Source organism: Egretta garzetta, unplaced genomic scaffold (assembly GCF_000687185.1).
Source record: "Egretta garzetta isolate BGI_Z169 unplaced genomic scaffold, ASM68718v1 scaffold372, whole genome shotgun sequence".
NCBI classification, from domain to species: Eukaryota; Metazoa; Chordata; class Aves; order Pelecaniformes; family Ardeidae; genus Egretta; species Egretta garzetta.
Window position 1 is genome coordinate 327605 of NW_009258889.1, and position 853 is coordinate 328457.

At 65.3% G+C, this 853-nt stretch overlaps 1 protein-coding gene across 1 annotated transcript in view; it reads left to right on the forward strand.

Moving 5' to 3' along the window:
* The window catches only part of TFAP4 (transcription factor AP-4), a 10066-nt gene that overhangs the window by 1490 nt on the left and 7723 nt on the right, over positions 1-853 (forward strand). Inside the window, exons 3-4 of the mRNA XM_035889688.1 lie at positions 1-97; positions 687-853. Coding sequence (XP_035745581.1) covers positions 1-97; positions 687-853 — 264 coding nt within the window. The remainder of the gene's footprint in view (positions 98-686) is intronic.

Sequence of the window (853 nt, forward strand, 5' to 3'; positions counted from 1 at the left end):
GGCCATCCTCCAGCAGACGGCCGAGTACATCTTCTCCCTGGAGCAGGAGAAGACTCGGCTACTGCAGCAGAACACCCAGCTCAAGCGGTTCATCCAGGTAGCGCCTGTCTGCGCACCCCAGGGATGGGACGGGAGGGGACAGGATGGGATGGGATGGAATGGGACAGTCCTGGCCGCCCAGGGAGGGGACGTCGTCACTGTTCTTGAGGTCAGGGTGAGACCCTCTGCCCTAATAACCCGGGGAAGGGAGATGTTTCACACCCTCCTGGCAGAGCAGGGGAGCTCTGTGCAACCCGGCATCCCTTACCTGGCAGGGGGAGAAGGGCTGGGGTCCCGTTTGGGGTATCGGGGTATGGCCCGGTGGCAGCTCCAGCTCTGGGGTGGCCTGGTTGAATAGGCCTGGGTGTCACGGTGTGCGAAGTGGGTTTGCCCAAGGCTGGAGGGGGGTGAGGACCCAGGCGGGTGGGCACGCACAGGGCACAGGACCCTGGCCGCCCCCAGGCTGTGCTGCCCCTATGGATGAAGGCATTGACCCCGTGTGCTGCTCGTGTCCCCAGGGAGTCCCTTCCCCACAGGGAGCTGTCTTGGGGGGTGGCTGAGGGGGTGGCATCACCCAGATGTGGTCTGGATGGCGGGGAGATCATCAGGGCTGGTCCCCGTCCCCTGACGCTGCATCCCCATGGCAGGAGTTCAGCGGCTCCTCCCCAAAACGGCGACGGGCAGAGGACAAAGACGAGGGAATCGGCTCGCCGGACATCTGGGAGGATGAGAAGGCCGAGGATCTGCGGCGGGAGATGATCGAGCTCCGGCAGCAGCTGGACAAGGAGCGCCCCGGCCGCATGGTGCTGGAGGA